Raw genomic sequence first — 19090 nt, forward strand, 5'->3', positions numbered from 1 at the left:
CAATCATTCATATCCATCACATATATCACATATGGCATACACTTATCACTTAGGATAAATGTATTAACAAACACATCGAGTATGCACACAGCCCCTAAAACATAACAAGGAATGGGGCTAGAAACTCACCTGAATCCTGTTACGCCCTCCGTTAATAGTTATTCCCTTCTTGAGCTGTGCACGGCTAACTGTATAATATTTACACGTATCAATTAACTACTACTACTCATGTTGTATTTCTATCTTTATATGACCCACAACGAACGGGGGTCCGGGGACAGCGCCCCTGGCAGCGGGGTCTAGGGGCGGCAGCCCCTAGCAGGGTCCAAGGGGCAGAGCCCCTGGCTGGGGTCGAGCTGCCAGGTCAGCTTGGAAAAATTTTATTTACATTAACTGTTTTAACACATTTTCCATTAGGTTTTTAATTTATTTTCTAATCGAACTTGACTTTTGGCGAAGTTAAACCTTAGGCGAACTTAGCTTTAGGCGAAGTTAAACCTTAGGCGAACTTAGCTTTAGGCGAAGTTAAACCTTAGGCGAACTTAGCTTTAGGCGAAGTTATCAGTTAGGCGAACTTGGCCGTAGGCGAAGTTATGCTTTGAAGGCGAAGTTAAGCTTTGAAGGCGAAGTTAAGCTTTTGCAGGCGAAGTTACCCAGTTCGCAGGCGAAGTTGCCCAGTTCGCTACGGGTTTGGTTTTTATCACGCATTTTGGCGATTTTAATACCCTTGTTATGGTTCGGCATCACCCCCTAACGTTCCCTAACCATTTCGTTCGTATATATATCCCGTATATACTATAAAGCTTGGATCTTTAAGCTTAAGGACATTCAATAAAACATAAACTTTAAAGGTCAAGAACATACCTTTTGTGCTCGTTTGGATCTCGTTTAACTTGTTTAATCACAACTAATCGTTTACTCTCTCTCGGATCTTGCTCGTTTCTCTCCCTCGGCCGCCGGCCGTATATGGCGGTGTGTGGTGTGTGTGTGTTTTGGAGTGTGTAGAGATTATGATGGAAATGAAATGAGGGTTTAGGGTTTTAGGTTGGTTTAGGGGATATTTATATCCCTTAAAGCCCATGGACCTAGAGCCCATTCTTATTTAACCCATCTCAATTAATCTAAATCCATGATCCGTTCTTTACTCGATATTAATTAATTAATAACGCGAAATCACTAAACGTAACTTTCTTTATTCAACATTATAAATTTTAGGATGTTACATGTTCAGATCTTACTGGTTCAGACTCTTTTAACCATTCAGACCTCTTTATGGTTCAGCACTTAATGATTCAGCAATTGCCAAATAGCCCCTAAGTAGAAAACTGAAACTTTGATGCAACTTTTTCAAAGAACATCATTATAATCATAGCAAAGTAATCTTATAAAGATACGCAAGCAAGCAAGTTCGTCCAATAAAGAGTGTAACAACCTTAGCCGACAAAACAACAAGTTTAATTGGCTTTTTTAACACATGACCCGACTGATTTGAACCAATGCATAAGACCGCGGTGATCCTTCACATAAAGCCATGCTTGTAAGAAGGGAAACAGGCTGTCATTTATTCCTCTCTCTTCAATGTAACCATGAAATGCATCCCTCATTCGATGATCAAGTGCTCTACACAGAATAAACAGAAAACAATTATTAATCATGTTTCTAAATTTTAAACGGTCTGTAAGTGTTAGGATTATCTTTTGTGTGACAAGATTCCGTTTTGTGATATTTAAAAGGTATACAAGGTAAAGGATGTGCAACTCCAACTTGAAAAGAAATGCTTACGGCAACAACAAAATAATTTAAACGTATTGTTTGACTACAAGTAATGTGAAGTTGTGAACATACTATGTGTATGACACACGCATATAAAATTCATAAAAAAGTAATATTCTTATATGATTTTAAGAACATGTTCAAAATGAAGTACATTGCATGCAATAGTTATCTCCTATGAAGAAGTAAATAACATCATGACTGAATGATGTTAGTATGCTGCACGGATTAGTGATGTCATTTTGTTTCGTAACCTACCCCCCGTAATAAAAAGATGCAGTGAACTGACAATTGACATGCATTCAAAGTTCGATAAGATAATAGATATGTAACCAGAGAGATGCTCAATGCATAATCAACTTGAAGTAGATAACTGAGATATCTATTGCTTTAAATGTGATGCATAAAAAGGCTTTTTTAAAGCCTCTTATCTCTCTCTCCCACTACATGTGACAATGTTCCACGCACTACATACAAGTGCTTGTGGTTCTCTACTTAAGACTAGTTTTGTATTGAACACGCTCCTATGTAGCCGATGAGAAATGAATAAGTTTTCCACTTATAAAATGTATTTGATAAATATGAAGCACATCAATTTTCCTCACTGTAAATCTTTAGTAATTAGTGCTACTTTAGTGTGTGAGCGTCACATTTATAGAACTTTAATTTCTAAGCATCCAAGAGTAGAAAAATAGTTAACAGAACTATGATATCCACGGAACAGATAATCAAGCAGGCATAATATACATCACAGCAAACTAGAAATTTAGAGTAATGAAACAACTTACTCAAAACTCGGGCCATTATATTTGGATGGAACCTCAAGAAGCCCCAAGGTTTCACGCTTATGTCTCAAGGAAACCGAATGAATTCCCAAAGCATCCGGATACAACCCGCACAGAAAATGCAAAACATAGTCTTGCCCAGGCTTAGATATATCAGCATGAAGAAACAACTGATTGATCTCATCATCACCATCAATCTCAGAAGGATCCACTCCAGGGAGAATGTTAATCATCCTCATTACTGATAAACTGATCTCCTCGTCTCCATACGTCCGCTTCAGAACCGGGCCCCCACTGTCGAGTGCCCCTTTCACCACTGTAAATGGCTCAGGAGGGCTCACCTTCTGTAAACAAATAAGATACGGATAAGTATCAATAAACCCTATACACCAATTCCAGTTTTATTCCCCGATTAACATGAAAACAAGTGCTTAACAAATTAAGGATGCAGGGTCCACCAGGTGTTCGACATAATTCCACAAAGAGTAATTTATCAACGTTTATTCTTTAAAGCTAAACCTTCGTAAAAACCCCATTAAAACGTTATACACCACCTCTAGTATTTTAGTCCCAATTAAAACATGAGTGCAAGTGATCAAATCTTGGTTTTGGGTACAGTGCCAACCAGGTGTTTGACATAATTCCGCAAAGAGTAATTTTTCGACGTATATTCATTTTTAAAGCTAAACCCTCGTAAAACCGCATTAAAACCGTATACACCAGATACAGTTTTTTATTCCCAATTAACACGAGGATAGGTGATCACTGATCAGAACTGTATTGAGGCTATGTTCAACGTAAATCCGCAAAGAGTAATTTATCGATTATTATAAAATTTAAAAGCTAAACTCTCGTAAAATCTCATTAACTGCTACACAATGACTCCAGTTTTCTATTCCCAAAATAAAACATGAGTGCAAGTGAGCAAATCTGTATTGAGGGTACATTGCCTACCAGGTGTTCGACATAATGCCACAGAGAGTAATTTATCAAAGTTTATCATTTTTAAAGGAAACCCTAGTAAAACCTCATTAGAACGCTACATACCCACACCAGTTTTCTATCCCCAAATTAAAACAGGTGTACAAGTGATCAAATCTGTATAGTGCCCACCAGGTGTTCGACGTAATTCCGCAAAGAGTAAGTTATAAAATTTTACTAAATAAACAGAGTTTGAGATGGGTACGTACAGGAGGTGGGGCCATTTTGGAGACTTCAGTGTATTGTTCTTTAAGAGAACGAAGAATCATGGAGTTAACCACCGAGGAGGAGGAGGAGGAGGATGAATAAGAGTAGTGGCGGCGGGAAGGTGTCCCGGTAATGGTCTGCAACTGTGACCGGATGTCGCCGGTGGCGCGTGCTATAGCTCTTCTCCACATGCTTCTGTTGGCTTCTAACACTGGCATTTTGGGAGGTCTATGGTTAGGTATTTTACAACACTTTTTATGAGAAATGGCAAACTGGATTTTAATATCTATTGGTCGGGATGATTAGTCAAGACTCCGAAAATGTTTGCAAACAACTAACTTCGAACATATTTTTCTTCAACGATCTCATACTAACTGAAAGTTAACCGCGCTAGTTTGTTTATGACGTGGAATGTTTATATGGCATAAACGTGTCTCTTACTACAAATTAAGAGGATACTTAATATACTTGGCCTGCATTTCTAACAAACAGTTGATTCAAATCCTAGAAAAACTAATATGATTAACTTTAAGTTAACATTGCCAACGTTTTAAATGAACACTCGATTTGGAGTAAGAGACACGTTTTTATCACATAAGTTGTTAATTTTCAGTTCGTATAGAATCGCTACGAAAAATACATTCGAAGTTAGGACCTTCTGTGAATATTTTCTGAGTTGAGATTAACCTTGGTCAGTAAATCAAAGTTGGATTATTAAAATAAAATAAAATAAAACCTGCCTTTATTTAATCAATTTGCTATAGCTTTAATTAATTTATGATGATGTAAACATTGTTTTTCCCTTGAATGGGCGTATTTGTTTGTTCAGTAGTTCTTGAATAGAGATTGCATAATCACAATTTTCTACACTTAAAGATATAATGAATTAATATTTAATACATTGCAAAGATGACAGTCATAAATTTTCTGATGTTTTATATGCTAAATGATTAAGGGGCTATTTGGTAGCCTTTTAATGGTTATTAAAATCGAGATGCATTTGGCTCATGGGGCGAACTTGAGGTTTTCATGTTTTGTTAACACCTCAAGTGGTTCAATTTCTGTAGTTTTCACCCAAACAAGAGATTCTAACGAAGGTGTGACCCCTTCCATGTCTCACACCAACATAGGTATGAAGCCACATCACATTCTCGTAACACGAGTCATATCCAGAAGCGCTATGTCAACGCAAAAGGTTTTCTTTTTAATTGGATTATGCTTCATGTCGCATATTATTGTCAAAATAGTCAAGGGTCATGATAATTCTAGTCGGGGTTCGCGTCCATTTGTGTAGCACATTTCGAGTTTGTGTAAAATTTCTGGATTCATGTCAAAGTTTTACACTCCTACATAAGCCATTTAGCAGCCGTGGGTTCGAGATCAAAACGGTTTGGATTACACATCTTAGCTATTTGATGAATTAAGAAAATAGACTTGGTACAAACAGCCAGGCTCTCAAAACCAAATCATTAAACCGATAGTTATCAATTCGGCCACACCAAACCGTTAACACCTCACAATGGATTCACGCAAAGAGGCCATCCCCAGTACCATGAACCGGAGAGATGTCTAGGCTCTAATAGGAAGGGTGGGTTCGATACCCCATGGTCAAGTTCACAACACTTTTGCTACAGGTTTCAAATGCAACTAATTTCAACCATCACTATCTTTTGAATCTTTATAGATTTTTTTTAACTTTGTATGTGTTTATAAATACACAAATATATATATATATATATATATATATATATATATATATATATATAAAAAAAAGCATATATCATGAAAACCTGAAGTACTCATTCCTACCACATCCTATAGCTTCAACATCTCCCTCAAAAACGAGATACAAAAACAATCTAGCAACCTCAATACCTGCTCGAGGACGTACAAAATGCCATTCACATGTTATATAAACAAAAAACCTCCTCACTTCCTCCTGTTCAATCTTTTAACTTTCAAAATCCTTCTATCAGACTTGACACTTCCACCACTACCTAACGAGAAACTTCCTGCAGATGCCTGAAAAGGATTCTGAGATGGTGTTTGAGGTTGGTTTGTCTGCCCACCAAATTTAAAAGGAACCGTTGATGGTGTTCCTGAACCAAACATGAAACCGGGTTTGCCACCAGTGTCTTGAGCAAATGCTGGGGAAGATGGACTAGGTGTTTGAGTAGTGCCTGCTGAAGATGAAGAAGATGCCCGAAATGATAAGAGTGGAGAGCTAAAAGGAGAAGACTGGGGCGGTTGCAAAGCAGTAGAACCAAATATGCTAACCGTAGAGCCACTGGCAGAACAACCAGAGTTAGACTCTGTTGAGGCAACAGTAGAACTAAAGCCAGAACTAGGTGTTGAAGTAGAACCAGAACCAATTAAGGTAGTGGTAGAACTGGTGGTAACAGCAGAACTAAGACCAAAACTAGGACTGAGGAGCTAAAGAGAAAGCTCCCTGCAGTGGTTGACGGGGTCCCACCAGTCCCAGACGCAAACTTGAATACCGCCTGTGTATCAGCATTGGATGCTGCCTGTGTATTTGCCTGAAATCCATTGGTGGTTAATATAGCTGATGGAGAACTGAATGAAACTATGCTACCACCATTGCTTGATGTAGCAAACGTGCTAGCAAAAGGTTTAGTTGGTGCTACCGAGGCTGCCACAGATGAAGGTAAGGCTTTACTGGTGTCTAAAGTGTTCACGGCGGCGGCGGCGGTGGTGGTAGAGGGTAAGATAGCGGTGGTGGCAGAAGAGAAGACATGGGATGAGGTACTACCGAGAAGCTGATTTGTATTAGAACCAGAAGGATTATAAGAAGATGAGGAAGCAAAAATAGATGAGCTTAAAGCAGGAGTTCCACTGGTAGTACTTGAAGTATTGCTTGAGCCACCAAATGTAAAAAAACCATTTGCTGATGCAGTTGCCAGACTAGCAGAGGATGAAGATTCTGATTTACCAAGCAAATTTACCAGCTTCTGAATGTTGCCACTATCATCTTTAGTGGAAGCTGAAAATTTTACTTGATTGTTGTTTAAAGTTGAATTAATAAAACTGCAAAGTACCAAGAAAAGAAAACATAAGTTCCACCACAGAAGCAAAACATAACTAAGTTTTCAGCAACTAAATAAAACTTGCCTCGTTGAGCCAAGTGGTTTTGCATCTGGACTAATATTTGAATTGACTCCAGAAAGCCCAACACTATTAGTACTTGTGCCGAACGTTTGAGAAACTGTTGGTTCCTTTTGTATGGAGGTTAATTGAGAAATCACTGATGACCGAGTATTTTTACTTGATGAAGGCTCTGTGCAATTTCCATTCATTGAGCTGAAAACATTATTGACATGAGAGGTAGATGCATGAGCTTCAGGTAACCACATGCGATGTTGACCCTCTTGACCTTTTATTATCTCGAGAGCTTGACAAAAAGTTTGGTGAATCTATTTTCTCAGTTGTTCCGGCAAGCCTGGATCCTGAAGGTTTTTCCTTTGGGCTCATTCTCTTAAGTTGTTCAAATATTTTTGAAGCCATTCTACTTGACTCTCTAGGAACAGAATCATAACCTAGGTTACGCTTACTTGTCTCCACATTTTCCTCTAGTGGTGTCAAGGATTTTGGTTCAGGTTCATTCCTTAAAAGCAGTTTCTGACTTGAAGCAAACTCACTTTTATGTTTAGAGATAGAACTTTGGTGTGACGGAAGATTAACTTTCTGTCTAATCCTACGCATGGGCCCACCAAATTCAGTTTCATCTATTACAGAACTCCAACGTTTAGCACCCTGAAATCAAATTCACAAAAAATCAATGAGATGTCACATGTTATTATACCAATCTTCTAAAATATTCAATATTGCAATAAGTAAACAGATACCATTCTGCTTGATTCAATTGACCCTTCTTGTTCCAAAGCATACGGTGAAGCCACACCCTGAAAAAAAAAAGCAAAAAATGGTAAAGAGTAGATTGATACAAGATCAAATAAGATGTGTGAGCTGAGGTTCGGTTCATTCAACCTTTTGACTTAAAGTTGAAGGTCCTCTGTAATAAGGTGAGCGTGCATTCTTATACAAAGCTGATCTGCCTTGAGATCTAGGGGTGGTCAAACAACTATCAAAGGTTTTGAAGGTAGCTGCAGGCTTTGGTGTAAGTGATACAACAGGTGTTTTAGGAAGAACTGTTGTGTTATTAAGAAACAATGGATCTTGTCTTGATGGTTGACCGCTTGGCCTCAGGGCTAAGGGTGAGAGTTTGGCGGATTTGGTCCCCATATAAGCCTTTGCAAGCTCAGCAGGTGTTGCCACATCATCTTCAAAAGCCTAGAGAGAAAGCAATAATACAGTTTTGAATTGACTTTCATAAAAATAAACACACACAAGAAAATGCAAACAACTCACACTTGAACTGGTAATAGGAGTTGAAATAGGAACATGAAAGTTTACGGTCTTCCTCTCCTTCACATGCTCCTTCAACATGCCACTTGTAGATGCTTCAAGCCTTGAAACTTGAGATGCTGTGATGGGAGGCTTTGCACTATCCCCTTCAATGTCTGACTCTATTGTTCTTGAATGCAATAATGTTGTCAAGCGCTCGATTTCAGATCTGCATGTGATGAATCACATCAGCGTATGAGGCTATATAGAGATGCAATTCTTGAAAATAGCTTAATTTGATTAGTTCTTAACTAGAGTTTGACATTGGGTTCAAAAACAAAAAACAGACCTAGTAAACGTCTTCTGTTTCAGCATATTCTCAAACTCTGAGATCTCAGTTACTGCAGAGATGCTAGCTACTTCCCCGCCTTCATTAATGTTAGATTCCAGTACCACAATACCATTATTTGATACAGGCTGCCAAAAAAAGTGAATCAAAATTATTATAATAAAAAGTAATTAGAATAAACAGGGCTAAAGCAAAACACTAAAAAATAAATATCCCTTGCATTCAGAAGAAAGAAAAGTCCCGTGAAGTAATAAACAACTTACCGTTGGACCTGCCTCCAGAGACTCGTTTCTAGGTTCTTCACTAGTCACTGATCACAAGAAAAAGTCTCTTATAATGTGAATTATAGAACACGTCAATAAAAATTGATAACCTTCTAAAAAGAATGGATATAATGCCCATGTAACAAATTAAAGATTTTTAAAGAAACATGGCTTTTGGTTGCAGATGCAGAATATGGCATACGCATATCATTATGTTAAAAAGAGTAAAAGAAAAATAGTAGTCCAAATTTAGCATGCTTTTCATAATACCTACAGATTTTTCTTGATTAATTACCCAATACAAATCTAATAATCCACAGTAATAACTATGTCATGATATTCTGTAACGTGATAGTCCGCTTCAATAGCAATGATGCCAAAGTTTTAATTTATGATCCTATGCAGTTTCAGTTAAGACTTAAGACTACAAGCAAACACCAAGTCCATATACCAAATCCGACAAAACCTCCAATTCTAAATGTATGCATTGAAAGTTCGAACATAACAAGCAAACAGAAAAAGAAAATTTAAAGAAAATCATAGCCACAGTAACAGTATCTTGTTACCTAAGTCTGCTGACATAAAAACTCAGTCTCCTACATTATCTATTCTATATCTATGAAGTTAATATCAGCAATATATTAGTGGGATGTCGGTTATCGGTCCCCAATCAAAATATCGGTACTGATATTATCAGCAATATTGACCAATACTTTGGAAGCCTTGGTTGATGTGGGACTCGAGGAAGATTTCATTGCTTACAATCAGATCATGCTTCAAATATTGACCTTTTGAGTTTTGACTTTTGATAATACTATTAATATTACATATGTTTACATTTTTTCATGTATATATATAAGTTCCGCAAGATATTAAAATCACCGATATCCCACCGCGATATTTTACCGCATTGTTCTATATAATAGATAACTTAAAAATATTCAATTCACAACATTTTAGCCGCACTCGTATATAATGCAATTCAAATTTTCACTGATCAGCAGCTCAACGTATTTATAACGAACCGCCACTAATAATTAGCCTTTTAAGGTAATAATAATAATAATAATAATAATAATAATAATAATAATAATAATAATAATAATAATAATAATAATAATAATAATAATAATAATAATAATAATAATAATACAAGCAATTAAAACCTAAGCAAATAAATAGCCAGAATTCAATAATAAATTAGAACAGAGTATTGAACCTGGGAGAGGTTGACGGAAAACGCTGAATAAGCTATCAGCTCCGGCGTATATGAGTCTAGAAGCAGGGCTCACAAGCTTCGCAAAGAGGCTAGGTTGGTTAGCAGGCCGATCGTACGGAGAATTAAGCCGAACAGGCTTCTTATTCTTATTCTTCCGAAGCTTTCCACCACTTTGGTCGGTGGTCGCCATTGGAGGATCAAGAGAGTCGGAAGGAAGGAAGGAAGGAAACTAGGGTTTTAAAAACAAGTCACACTACTAATCGTGAAACTTAACACGGTAATAAGAGTACAAATGTCAATTTCTTTAGATTCATGTCATCATTGATCACATAGTTGATCAAATACCTCCCATTTCTAAAAGTGCACTCAACAACTAGTTTGAATTCAATAACAAAGTCTTGAGATATTAAGGTTTTAACTACCCTAAACTAAAACTTTGCGACCAAACATAATACCGTGTTAAGTTGATCATCCGAATCACGATTAGTAGTGTGACTTGTTTTGAATAATAATAAACGTTATGGTTATGAGCAGGGTTGGGTTGGGACTCGAATATATTTAATTTGACGGGTTTACGGGGATGTTTTAAAACCCATTTTTTACTTACAACTATTGGATTAGTCTAGAAAAATAACCTAAAAAAATATTATTCAATACTAAAATATAATTCAAAAGTTAGCTCATAATTAAAAAATAATATAACACTACTCGTTTTTTTTAATAATAATCGAAAAGTAGTTGGATTTTCAGCACAACTAGTTTAAATCTTGATAAGGTGTGTTGACTCTGACTTCAACATATTATTTGTTTAGATTTTAAGTTACATGTTTGAATTCCCAACAATGAAATTCATTTCTTAAACTAATCCTACAACCGACTTGAGATATAAAATATAAAGCACCACTAGGTTTACATCCATCTTGGTATTTATAACATCCGGTTGTATATCTCCACCTTTTTATATTTAAAGAAAAACACATATTTATAAATGCTAATATAAACCACTTATACTTGCGCCATACAAGATTTGAATTATCGATCTCTAGGATATAGGGAAGACACATTACCCTTGTAACACCCACAAAATTTTGGTTTAAATTTGACAAGTTTATGAAGTTAAAGGTTCATGAGATAAATAATGGGAAAAGTATGGTAAAGAAAAGAAAGCATTTTTATGCTAAGGAAATAAGTAAGGAAAACTCTATCCCACAAGGAAAGTGGAAAAGAAATGAAATCTTTATAAGGAATGAGTTTTCCATGATAATGTTCTTGTATGGCTAACCACTCTCACTAGTCCTAGCGGAGGGTGCGAAGCACCCGACGCACACGCACACGGACTCAGGCGATGGGCGTAATGTGGCGTTTTGATGGCGCACTTCGCATGCTCGCATTGCCGCGAGCCACTTAAGAGCCGCCTTTGTATTTTTGGATGATGACATGTGGCAAGCCTACATGGTGACTCAGCAAGCCTAGTGCATCTTCGTGTATCGCGAAGTTGCAGCAGTTTTGCTATAAATAGATCGGCTATGGGGACCTCACACCCAACCTTACATCCCAACTCACACACACTTAATCTCGGTTTTCGTGCCAAAATCCCGTCATTCCCGATACGCTCGTTGTCTAGAAGTACGTGCAAGTAGGAATGCTGCCCACGTGAAGTTTAAACACTTCGTAGATAAGCCATACAAGGTAGGGGTTCTGTCTGATTATTTTGTTATATATGGCTAAGACCCTAGTCAGGGGTATAGTCTATACCTTAATTAGATAATAAGTGAAATACAGCTTTCATAAGGTTACAAATAAAATATTATTCTTTATTATAAAGATATATCTTATGGATGAATAAATGGAATATATATATACGTTTCTTTATGATAAAGAAACGTAGTATATAAATGTTTTATAAAATGAAATGAATATTAAGGTGAAGGCTATGCAAATAGACTTAAGGTCTATAGCTAGATTATAGATCTAGTTATTTATAGAATGTTATCTTCGTACTATAGGTCCGAGATAAAGATCAGACATCTGTTGGTGAGAAATCTTGAAATCAACAAAAGGTGAATACGTCCAACCTTTTTATAATGTGAAATGTTTTATGACGTGAATACGTCTATGTACTATCTTTTGAAAGATATTTACTCTTATAAACTATGGACTGTTATCCATACGTAAAAGAGTTATGAAAATATTTGCATGAGGGTTGGTTCAAATCCTCTAAAACGTTTTGATACAAGGTAGTACTAAACACTCAGACTAAAATACACATGTGTCTAGATCCTTACATATATGTACTGTAGTGGGCACACTACAGACATACTGACCATGAGGCAAGTGACTGTCTCTAGGGTGAGTGAAGTCTGATTATGTGGTTTGTGCGTATGTTTAGTTCCGATGAGATGGGATTGAAACCCACTGAGTCGTTGAACACTATTGGTGTTGTGTCATTATGAATTATGAAAACATTTTGTTGAGTCAGCGTATTCACCAGCATATAGCTGACGTATTTTCAAACTGTTTTCAGGTAATCAAGAGTAAGGTATAGAGATGGATATGAGTAAGGTATAGAGATGGATATGCCAATGAAGATAAAAGATCATTAGGCATAGAATGCAGCTGGTGGCTCAGCTAATTTTGTAATGATGCATATATATATATATATAACTTGTATTTAAACAAGTAATTTTGTAAAACAATTATGGGTATTTAATTCCCTAAAGTTATGAAAGTAAATATTTTAAATTAACATTTTCCGCTGCAAACTTTGATAAATTGACAGAAGTGATACCAACTGTGAGTCACACGCCTAGGCCCGAAGGCGGGGTGTGACAACCCTCCCACCATGTTTCTTGGGGGCCATGGACGTATCTTTTTATTGGTCAGATCGGGCTGCAACCCACCCGTCCTTTTTTTTAACGACCAACAAACGCATGACATTAAACACTAGCAAGGCGCTAGGAACCACCAAACAAACATCCACTAAAACACCAAAACAAACAAGAAAACAAAGATCCTAACACGCTACAAACATTCGTACACCCTTACACCCGAAAAGAGTACCAATCTTCCCAAGAGAGCCTCCATTTTCTTCCTCTACTTTTAATCCAAAGGAACTCCATTACCTTAGTTTCCCCCACACATCATTTTCGCTCAATAGTATATTTTTTCCGAAATAAATAAAAAGATATTATATGTATTGAGCTCGGTCCAACCAAATTATTACTCAAGATTCTCCGACTCACCCATATTATGTGTTCAAAAGCCGACAATATTGATGACTACATCTCCATATGCAATTACACAGAAAAAAAGTTTCGTTCAAAGTTTTCATGAAATTATAACAATTTAAGAACATAATTACCACATTGTGGCCTCCTTCAAATATGCCCAAAGATGAATCTTTCGGGACGTAAGCTATTAACTCCAATAATACACCTATTACAAGTTCGACATGAATCACTCGCCAAGTTAACCCAATAAATAATAGGTTACAATTTCAATCCATTTAGTTATAATTTACTTATAGATAGTTGTCAAATAAAAATGTTTAGATAAATCATGAATAGGTCAAGACTTAACATACATATACGAACAAGTTTTTATCAAGTAATACAAACAAATTTTTGAATGAGGACACAAATTGGTTGGGTTAAAACAAGTTGAGTAAAACCAATTAACCAATCCATACTTATTTAATCAATGATATTGTAAAACAATTGTAGTAGTCACATATCCATTTTAGAAAAAAAAAATACATAATTGTTCAAAAGTGAAACATTTCGATCGAAGCACTTGAGGGCACAAAAATGATATTGACACATAATCCTCTTGGGAACCAATAAACGCAAAAAAAAAGAACCTGACACATAATATCATGCAAAACTGACATGGCAAAACCCTACTATATATGGCATGTGTTGCGATCTAGCCACAGATGCGTCTCACTGAATGGGCTCTAGTGTTGCTTTGTTAAAATCACTACACGATATAACAATTCTAATTTTATTTGATTTGGTTTCTCATATTCATGCCGAATTAGCCACAACAGGCCTTCTTTATTTTTCTTTCAAAACTATTAGTTAGCGTTCAATATAAATCCTCGTCAATTCTTGCGCTTTTTTAAATGTTTTTATTTTATCCATATATGGGCTTGACAGACATGGTGTGCTCTTCATAAATGCCATCAACAAAATAATACTCGTACTTGTACTCTACATCATTGACTATAAATGAAGACTTGGGGGCAACTCTGTCTATGATGTAGACGAAAATAGGTGATTGTTCTAAACCAATAATATATTTGTTTGAACCAAAGAACACATGTCAAGTCCAAAGATTATTTGATGCCACAACCTTGAGCATTAATGTTGAATGTGGATGGACACCTAATGATGACCTTGTCGACCACTCTTAATGTGTGCAATTGATGCCACGCTTATGGGAAAGTCATGACCGTTTATTGAACCTCGTATATTTGTTTCATGTCACTTCACCCTGGTTTTCTCAGTGTACTAAATGGTGACTTTTAGTTAATTTATAGACATAAAAATAGAAAGCGGGATGCGAATTCTACTACCTCTTACAATTTCTCTGAAAAAATACAAGCTTAGCCAAGGTATCTAAAACTTTGGTTTTAGATAAAAGTGTATAAATGAATCAAACCAGCTTTGCACCGTAGTTTAACTTTGGTTTAAGCACTCTTTTTAACAAGTGAATATAAGTAAATATTATTTTGCTGTATAATTAACATTACATTTTTAAGAGCAGGCTTCATACCTAGTTTTTCAAACAGAATTTTCGAAAACTAATAATTCCAAGTAGTTTTATTAATGCTCATGCATTAATTAATGTAAATTGAACATTGAATGGCATTGTCCTTTTGGCTTTTACCGATAGAAACTTTCTTACGTTGTCTGCTGATCCTATACAATCCCTTAACATGTGCATCAACGGTCCTTCTAGTTATGCCTATGGAGAGACACAAATTCCCCCACTAAGTAATTGGATTTGGCTATGGGGCGACTAAAGATGACTTAAAGCTTGCTAGATTTCAATTTTCTGACCTTCCAAACCGCATACGGTATAATTTTCAGTGTATGATCTTAAAACAGGTTCGTGGAGCACGCCACCACAATACCTCAGACGAGATTTTTACTTTAAGAGTCAGGGTGTTAGTACGTTGTGTGGGGTTCTTTTTAAATGGCGTTCTGTATTGGTTAACTACACAACATTTCCAAATTTTGGCCCTCAACGTTAAGGAGATGGTATTTTCAAACATACCACTAGTCCACTACCTTGTGGACAGTGGACTCACATACGGGTGTGAGGGGCTTCCTTTTGGATCAATAGGTGGACGCCTTTGCATGGTTAACAAGGTTGGTACCATTAGATTCGATGTGCGGTCTTTGAGTAAAGAGTGCTCATGGACGAAAGCACATTCATTCACATTTGGTTTGGAAGGTAACTGTTTTAAGTTGTTCAACCCTATGTCTATTTTGAGTAATAGAAAAATTCTCATGAAAAGTAGCTTACACCAACCTGTTATCTACGACACATCAAAAGGTTCATATAAGATGATAAATGGTTTGGCAAATCTAGATTATTTCAAGGGGATATATAAACACGGTTTCTGATTTCAACAGGTTACACAAAACTTATGACATAAGGGATATATGCTCCATCGAGTATGTGGAAAGTTTGGTGTCACCTTCTTATATGTGTTTAAGCTATTATTAAGCAAATTTGTTATTTCTGAATATACTATTCGTCTCGAAAATTAAACTTTGTTTTACATGGTATGGAAACGAGTTATCTGCGACACATCAAAAGGTTCATATAGCTGCTCACCCAAAAGTCAAAAGGTTTATCAAATAAAGTTTAAGGCTTAGGATATATGTAATATGTTTGAAGCTTTAGGACTTAAGAGCGACTTCATTGAGGCTTGGCTATTGTTTGTTAAGTTAAATAATTTAGAATGGGTATACGTTATGCCTACTTTACATGGTGCATATGTGAGTACTGTGTAGAAATTATTCAACTAAAGGACAGTATTTTATGGTTTTACCATATTAACTTTCAGTTTTAATCATCAAACTAAGAGAAGTCACATTGTAATCCTTATTAACTAAAAGAAAACCTTTATTCATAAAATTTGTTCATCTTTATAAAAAACCTTATATACAAATTTTCATATCTATCTACATCCTATTTTTCGTATCCATCTCTATTCAATTACATAATTACTTATTTATTCTTTCTTTTTTGTATTTTATTTTCTCTGTTTTTGTACTCACAAAAGTTATATGAAATGAATATATAGAGTACCTAGCAATCCATATACTGTATGTATATGGAATCAATATTCAATCCATATATCCATACCATATTTTATGGATTTAGATTGCAAAATTCGATAAAAAACCATGAACTTTTCCTGTTGAATATAACATAGGGATTAGATTATAAATGCCCTAGCAGTATATATATGGTTTTACCATATTAACTTTTCAGTTTTATTAAAAATCTACGTCTCATGTCACTTTTTAAGATTTAAAAATTGACGAAAACTAATATCGATCTATGGTAAACTAACAAAACTTCGAAGGTTACCGTACTAAAACAAATAATGACCCTAACGGTAGTTGTGTTAGTGAGGTGGTGATAGTGGGGATGACTACAATGAGATCGATGATTCTCGCGGTAGCAGTGCTGTGGTGTGATCACGAAAATTGTGCTTCAACAATGAGGATGGTGGTAACAAATAGGTTCATGGTAGCGATAATTGATTGAAATTCTAATTCATTTGATTGAATTTATCGACAATGTGAAGGTAATGTTGAAATCTTTACCATAAAAAGTTCTAAAATTTCTTAACATATTCAATTTTCAATTCCACTTATCGTCTAATTAACAAAACATGTTGTCATTTGAATTCAATTTTTCATAGGAGAAGTGAAATAAATGACTATTCATTTGTACTATTGTAGTATATATTTGGTATTATTATAGTATACATTTATTTCAATGTTCAAAGTTAACAAACAATGGCACCAACTTCTTGAACACAAATGAAGTAAGAAGCCGTTGGAATCTCTCTATTTTTTGTCCATTAGGAAAACTTGTCAAGCTACGCGACGTCGTACGTTGATGATTATAACTAAGTACACAAAAACATATTTACCAAGTCTATAAATACATAACAAATGCTCTCCCATCATGTAGTACAAAACAAGAGATGAAGCAAACAACCATGTCCATCACTTTCCTCTTTTTCTTAACCATCTTCAACTTTTCCTTTAATCATGGTGACCCCGCACCCTCATCGATTGGCGGGTTGCTTCAACCACAAGGGATTCGAGCTGCTTACTGGCCTTCATTCACTGGATACCCCGCTTCATCCATTGACACGTCATACTTCTCACACATTTACTATGCGTTTGTCCTACCATCTCCTACAACATACGCACTTGACATCACATCGGATGATGCTAATAACCTACTAGAGTTTTCAAATGCATCGAGTAGCTGGAATCCGCGTGTGGAGACAATCTTATCCATCGGGGGCGGTGGAGGTGGTACTTTACCTGGTATATTCTCGCAAATGGCCAATCAAGCATATTCTCGTGCTGCTTTTATTAATTCTACAATAAAAGTAGCACGGAAATATAACTTTGACGGGGTGGACCTGGATTGGGAGTTTCCATCGAATGAAACGGATATGTCAAACCTCGGTTTATTGTTTAAGGAATGGCGTGAAGCACTCGAAAACGAGGCCAATATCACTAATAGGGCCCGCCTCGTATTGACATCAGCAGTGTATTATGCGTCCAATATTTCTTTCAACGGTGGACCTCGGTCATACCCGATCCAAGCAATAAGTCAATATGTTGATTGGATTAGCCCGATGTGTTTCGATTATCACGGTTCTTGGGAAAAATTCACAGGGCTCCATTCGGCTTTGTATGACCCGTACTCGAATCTTAGCACGGATTTCGGTATCAGGTCATGGATTCAAGGAGGCATGCCTTCTAAAAATATTGTCATGGGCCTACCGCTTTATGGCCCAACATGGTCACTTGAGAACCCAAATAACAATAGCGTTGGAGCACCCACCATGGGTACGGGCCCAGGAAGTGGCCTATTGGTCTACTCTCAAGTTATTGATTTCAATAGAGACAACAATGCAACAATTGTGTTTGATAACACAAGGATTTCCTATTATTCTTATGCTGGAGACTCATGGGTGTCATATGATGATATTGGGTCAGTTAAATCCAAGGTCCACTATGCACGGAAACGGTCCCTAGGTGGGTATTTCTTTTGGGCTTTGGGCCAGGATTTAGATTGGGCCATTTCAAGCACGGCTTCACAAGCATGGTTAACTTAATATATGTTTTATGTTTAGTAAACATGTTTACAAATTACAATATCTGTATCTATCTTTGTTTAACAAACTATTTCAAATTTTAAGTAACAAAAATGGGGTTACTTAAGCATAGAGAAGGAACTTGCAAATATGTTAACTGTTGATGAATATAACAAATGTATTAACCGTAAGAAAAGTACATAAAAATATAGACGACTTGTCCTCGTTGTAGGATTGGTAATTTTCTTTAAAAAAACTTATTTTATACTTTTTGGTATTTTTCTATCATCAATAAAAATAAATACATAAAGTTAATTTAACCTATAGCGAGGAGATGTCGCTTGTCGCAATAGTGTGTTTATTTTATTTTATTGATTTTTTTCCATTTATTTATCTACTCGAAATAAAAAAAAATTAAATAAAAGTTAATTTAGGCTATACGACGACATGTCGTCGAAATAGGGTTTCAACTTGGCGCGTTTATTTTTAGTATCCCTCCAAAAGTTTGCTACAACATATCTCGACGATATTCGTCGAGATAGGGGCCAAAAGTGAAAAAAGTTTGACCAACCCTATATCGACGAAATGCCCTCGAGAAAAGGCCGGTGATAGCGATGAATTTTGTACTCGATATAGCCTTCGTCACTATAGGGTTAATTTCTTGTAGTGGTGAAAGGTCTGGGGTCTGGCATTGGGTATATCAAGAATATGACTAGCTTATAAACTTCATTGGTTGGTATCTATAGTCACATTGATAAATAGTAACGTGACGAAACATAAAAATAA

General features: G+C 36.1%; 3 protein-coding genes across 3 annotated transcripts; 1 reads left to right on the plus strand and 2 right to left on the minus strand.

Annotated features, from left to right (window-relative positions):
- Positions 1-1365: 1365 nt before the first annotated feature.
- LOC143607020 (mitochondrial acidic protein mam33-like) lies at positions 1366-3947 on the minus strand. The gene is made up of 3 exons (XM_077082612.1): positions 3749-3947; positions 2562-2902; positions 1366-1620 (listed from the first exon to the last, which is right to left on the minus strand). Exons 1-3 carry the CDS (start codon positions 3935-3937, stop codon positions 1455-1457), a joined length of 696 nt encoding a protein of 231 aa, XP_076938727.1. The 5' UTR covers positions 3938-3947; the 3' UTR covers positions 1366-1454.
- A 3156-nt stretch (positions 3948-7103) lies between these two features.
- On the minus strand, positions 7104-10129 carry LOC143607021 (nuclear pore complex protein NUP1-like). The gene is made up of 7 exons (XM_077082613.1): positions 9940-10129; positions 8721-8767; positions 8458-8585; positions 8133-8337; positions 7752-8054; positions 7610-7666; positions 7104-7517 (listed from the first exon to the last, which is right to left on the minus strand). Exons 1-7 carry the CDS (start codon positions 10127-10129, stop codon positions 7104-7106), a joined length of 1344 nt encoding a protein of 447 aa, XP_076938728.1.
- Positions 10130-17396: 7267 nt separating this feature from the next.
- LOC143607022 (class V chitinase CHIT5-like) lies at positions 17397-18328 on the plus strand. Its single transcript, XM_077082614.1, has one exon. The coding sequence runs from the start codon at positions 17540-17542 to the stop codon at positions 18323-18325; it is 786 nt and encodes a 261-aa protein (XP_076938729.1). The 5' UTR covers positions 17397-17539; the 3' UTR covers positions 18326-18328.
- The last annotated feature ends 762 nt before the right edge of the window (positions 18329-19090 follow it).

Source organism: Bidens hawaiensis, unplaced genomic scaffold (genome assembly GCF_021521415.1).
Source record: "Bidens hawaiensis isolate Kalapana, Puna unplaced genomic scaffold, B.hawaiensis_p1.1 tig00078903_1, whole genome shotgun sequence".
Lineage (NCBI taxonomy): Eukaryota > Viridiplantae > Streptophyta > Magnoliopsida > Asterales > Asteraceae > Bidens > Bidens hawaiensis.

Bases quoted from the DNA above. Each gene is read 5' to 3' on its own strand.
- LOC143607020 (XM_077082612.1), bottom strand. From the start codon at position 3,937: ATGTGGAGAAGAGCTATAGCACGCGCCACCGGCGACATCCGGTCACAG. The intron at 2,903-3,748 runs GTACGTACCCAT...ATTTGTTTACAG, and splicing joins CCAAAATGGCCCCACCTCCT to AAGGTGAGCCCTCCTGAGCC. The intron at 1,621-2,561 runs GTAAGTTGTTTC...TATTCTGTGTAG, and splicing joins TATAATGGCCCGAGTTTTGA to AGCACTTGATCATCGAATGA.
- LOC143607021 (XM_077082613.1), bottom strand. From the start codon at position 10,129: ATGGCGACCACCGACCAAAGTGGTGGAAAGCTTCGGAAGAATAAGAAT. The intron at 8,768-9,939 runs GTTCAATACTCT...TCTTGTGATCAG, and splicing joins TTTCCGTCAACCTCTCCCAG to TGACTAGTGAAGAACCTAGA. The intron at 7,667-7,751 runs GTTGAATGAACC...TTTTTTTTTCAG, and splicing joins CTTCAACTTTAAGTCAAAAG to GGTGTGGCTTCACCGTATGC.
- LOC143607022 (XM_077082614.1), top strand. From the start codon at position 17,540: ATGGCCAATCAAGCATATTCTCGTGCTGCTTTTATTAATTCTACAATA.